Raw genomic sequence first — 2,918 nt, forward strand, 5'->3', positions numbered from 1 at the left:
ATAAAATGGACGGACACAAAATGCAGTCCACAAGATGGACGGATCATCCTACAGGGATGATAACTTAAGTCCACAAGATGGACGGATACAAATGAAGTCCACAGGGAACGGATCACTAACAGCGTGAAAGAACTGTCCGCAAAGTGGACGGATCACCTAAACGGTGTTATAATTTTATCCACAAAGTGGACGAATCATCAAAACAGTGAATGATTACCAGTCCACAAAGTGGACGGATCATTAACAAGATATAAAATTGTCCACACAATGGACGGATCACCAAAAGGGTGAACGAAATTACAAGTCCATGTTGTGGACGGATCACTTGGTTAATAAAAACGTCCCCCAAAATCGACGGATCCCTAAGCTGATGGAAAATCTGTCCCAAAAATGGACGAATCACCAAAGACGGCAAACAAAATTACAAGTCCAAGAATGGACAGATAACGGGATGCTGAAAAGTTGGCGGATCGTCCACGAGGCCGGACAACGGATCGTTTAAATGGACGGATCAATCAACACAAAATAATAAATGTGGACGGAGTATAACGGATAAACAAATATTCTCTTGAAAATCCTTCCTCAAGGAGGAGGACGGACTTTTAAACAAGTTCCAAACAATAATAGAAAGCATATAAACATTAATAAGCCAAAAGCCCAGAAGGCAAGTGTTTAATACAATTAAAGAGGACGGATTGTTCTGAAAGTAAATTAATAAACCAAGAAAAAAAAAAGAAAAAGAAAAAGAGAGGACGGATTGTTCTCAAAATAGATTACATAGAGATTAATCCACTTTCTTCGACTCAGCAACTTGAACATCCTTCGACGGGACGGATTCTCCGTCGCCCTGAACAACGTCTTCGCCAAAAAGGTCCTCCGTATTTTCGGAGGCGACGGGGAGGGCAGAAGTCTGGCCTTGGTCGTCAAGTTTGACCATTGACAAATCCAGCTCGAGGTAGGCCTTCTTGACCTGACGGAGAGAGTCGCCGAAGCCTTGAAGGAAAGAGTCCGCCAGCTCGCCCAACAAGGACTCTGAGTCGCGGTACTCCTTGACGGCTACCTCTTTCACATGACGGATCTCTTCCTTCAGCTCTTTAATCTCCGCCTCCTTCTTCTCTATAACCGTCAACGCCTCGACCGTCTTCTCCTCCAGCTCTTTCCTTGCCTTCTCAGAAAGCTCCAGCTTCTTCTCCATATTGGACCTCCATTTATGGAGTTGACCAAGCTCTTCCTCCGTCTGCTCCGCCTTTGCACGCACCCGGTCCAAGGTACTCTCACGATTGAGACACCGGTCCAGTAATCCCTTCATCATGACCAAGGACTGCAAACAAAAAAAGAACCCGTCACATAATGTACTAAACACCAAAAAAGAGAAACAAACATATCTGACAGACATAACCCACCTGAGCAACGGCAAAGAGGCCCGTCTCCCCCATGGCCTCCGTCGAGTGGTTTCCAAGATCCTCATAGTCTTCCGCCGTGATAATAGACGACAACTTCTCCAACGCATACTTGGAGTCGTCGTGGAGGAAGGAAGGAGGTCTCTCTTGCTTAGAGTCTGGGGCCGTCATGAATCCTTTTCCCGTCCCATGCTTAGCTGGGGTGACGGTCTTGGTACCCTCAGCCATCAAACCAACCACAGGTTCAAGAGAGACCTTTGGTTGCTTAAACGGACGGTCAGATTTTGATGTCGGTTTCCTCTTCGGGGCTGAAGCCGACACCCTAGGTACCACCTCGCCGGATTCCTTCTTCTTGACGGCTTGAGACTTAATTAAAGCTCTCCTTTTTGCGTCTTCCATCTCTGCAAATAATGACGGATGAAATTAAAACTAAGTAAAGTTAGTTAAATGGCAAAGTAAAGTCGACGGGCTTACGTCTATGAACTCGCTCGTCGTATCTAATTGCCTCTTGGGTGGGCTCAGGACCGTCGCAGTACCAATGTATGGTCTTCGGGTTCACCAACTTAGCCCAAGTCCTTTCCTCCGGCGTAGTTTTTCTGCTAATCTTTTCAAGGAAACTAAATTCCTCAAGGCTAACTTGCGGGCGCCGTCTACCTGCAGAGAAAGGCGATCAAGATATACACATAAAAATGGACGGATATGAAAAGCATTACAAAATTAAGACGGGTGCATACACGATTGATTTATCACTGCCCAGGTTGTGTCGACGGGCATGTACTCCGTCTCCCCTGGACGGTTCATCCATCTGTCACCCTCCAAGAAGAAGTAGCGACTCTTCCAGTCTCTATTTGAGTCTGGGGTCTCAAAGATCACCTTCAACAAGGGGCTCCGACTAGCAAAACTATACATCCCCCTTGATCCAGAAATCTCGTCTGGACGGTAACAGTGAAGAAATTCACGGACCGTCAATCTCCTTTCTCCATTCGACATTGCACTATAAAGAATCTCCATGGCTATGAAGACCCTCCAGGCGTTAGGAGATATCTGGGTGACGGACAACCTCAGATAGTGCAAAAGTTCCCTATGAAGTGTAGAGAGCGGGAATCGAAGTCCAGCCTTCAACGCCTGCTCGTATACTCCGACACCGTCTACCCCTTCATAGTAACACTTCTCCGACACATAGGGTAGACGGATGGAAACGTAGTCCGGGATTTGGAAGTTGGTTCTAAAAGTGCTGAAATGTTTCTCCCTGATGACGGATGTGAACCTATGCACTGTCCACTCTGGCAACATGATGAACTGCCTTAGTCCATCAGCACCTACAACGGACTCTAGTGCTTGATTCCCGTCGTCATCAGAACCCTCTATTTCAACTATCTCCATATCCTCATTTGTTGAGGATGAAGAGGAGTCAGACGGACTCCTATCTTCGCCGGGGCTCTCTTGGTCTTTATGACTGGACGGGTATACATCCTCGTATTCCGTCCCGTCACGAACCACCGACTGGTTACTTGACGC

General features: G+C 46.7%; 1 protein-coding gene across 1 annotated transcript; it reads right to left on the reverse strand.

The window, feature by feature from the left end:
- Window positions 1-784: 784 nt before the first annotated feature.
- Window positions 785-2,197, reverse strand: LOC126728713 (uncharacterized). Its single transcript, XM_050434498.1, has 3 exons — window positions 1,875-2,197; window positions 1,404-1,801; window positions 785-1,321 (listed from the first exon to the last, which is right to left on the reverse strand). Exons 2-3 carry the CDS (start codon window positions 1,797-1,799, stop codon window positions 785-787), a joined length of 933 nt encoding a protein of 310 aa, XP_050290455.1. The 5' UTR covers window positions 1,800-1,801; window positions 1,875-2,197.
- Window positions 2,198-2,918: the final 721 nt, after the last annotated feature.

This window comes from Quercus robur, chromosome 5 (assembly GCF_932294415.1).
Source record: "Quercus robur chromosome 5, dhQueRobu3.1, whole genome shotgun sequence".
NCBI lineage: Eukaryota > Viridiplantae > Streptophyta > Magnoliopsida > Fagales > Fagaceae > Quercus > Quercus robur.

Bases quoted from the DNA above. Each gene is read 5' to 3' on its own strand.
- LOC126728713 (XM_050434498.1), bottom strand. From the start codon at position 1,799: ATGGAAGACGCAAAAAGGAGAGCTTTAATTAAGTCTCAAGCCGTCAAG. The intron at 1,322-1,403 runs GTGGGTTATGTC...TTTTGTTTGCAG, and splicing joins GCCTCTTTGCCGTTGCTCAG to TCCTTGGTCATGATGAAGGG.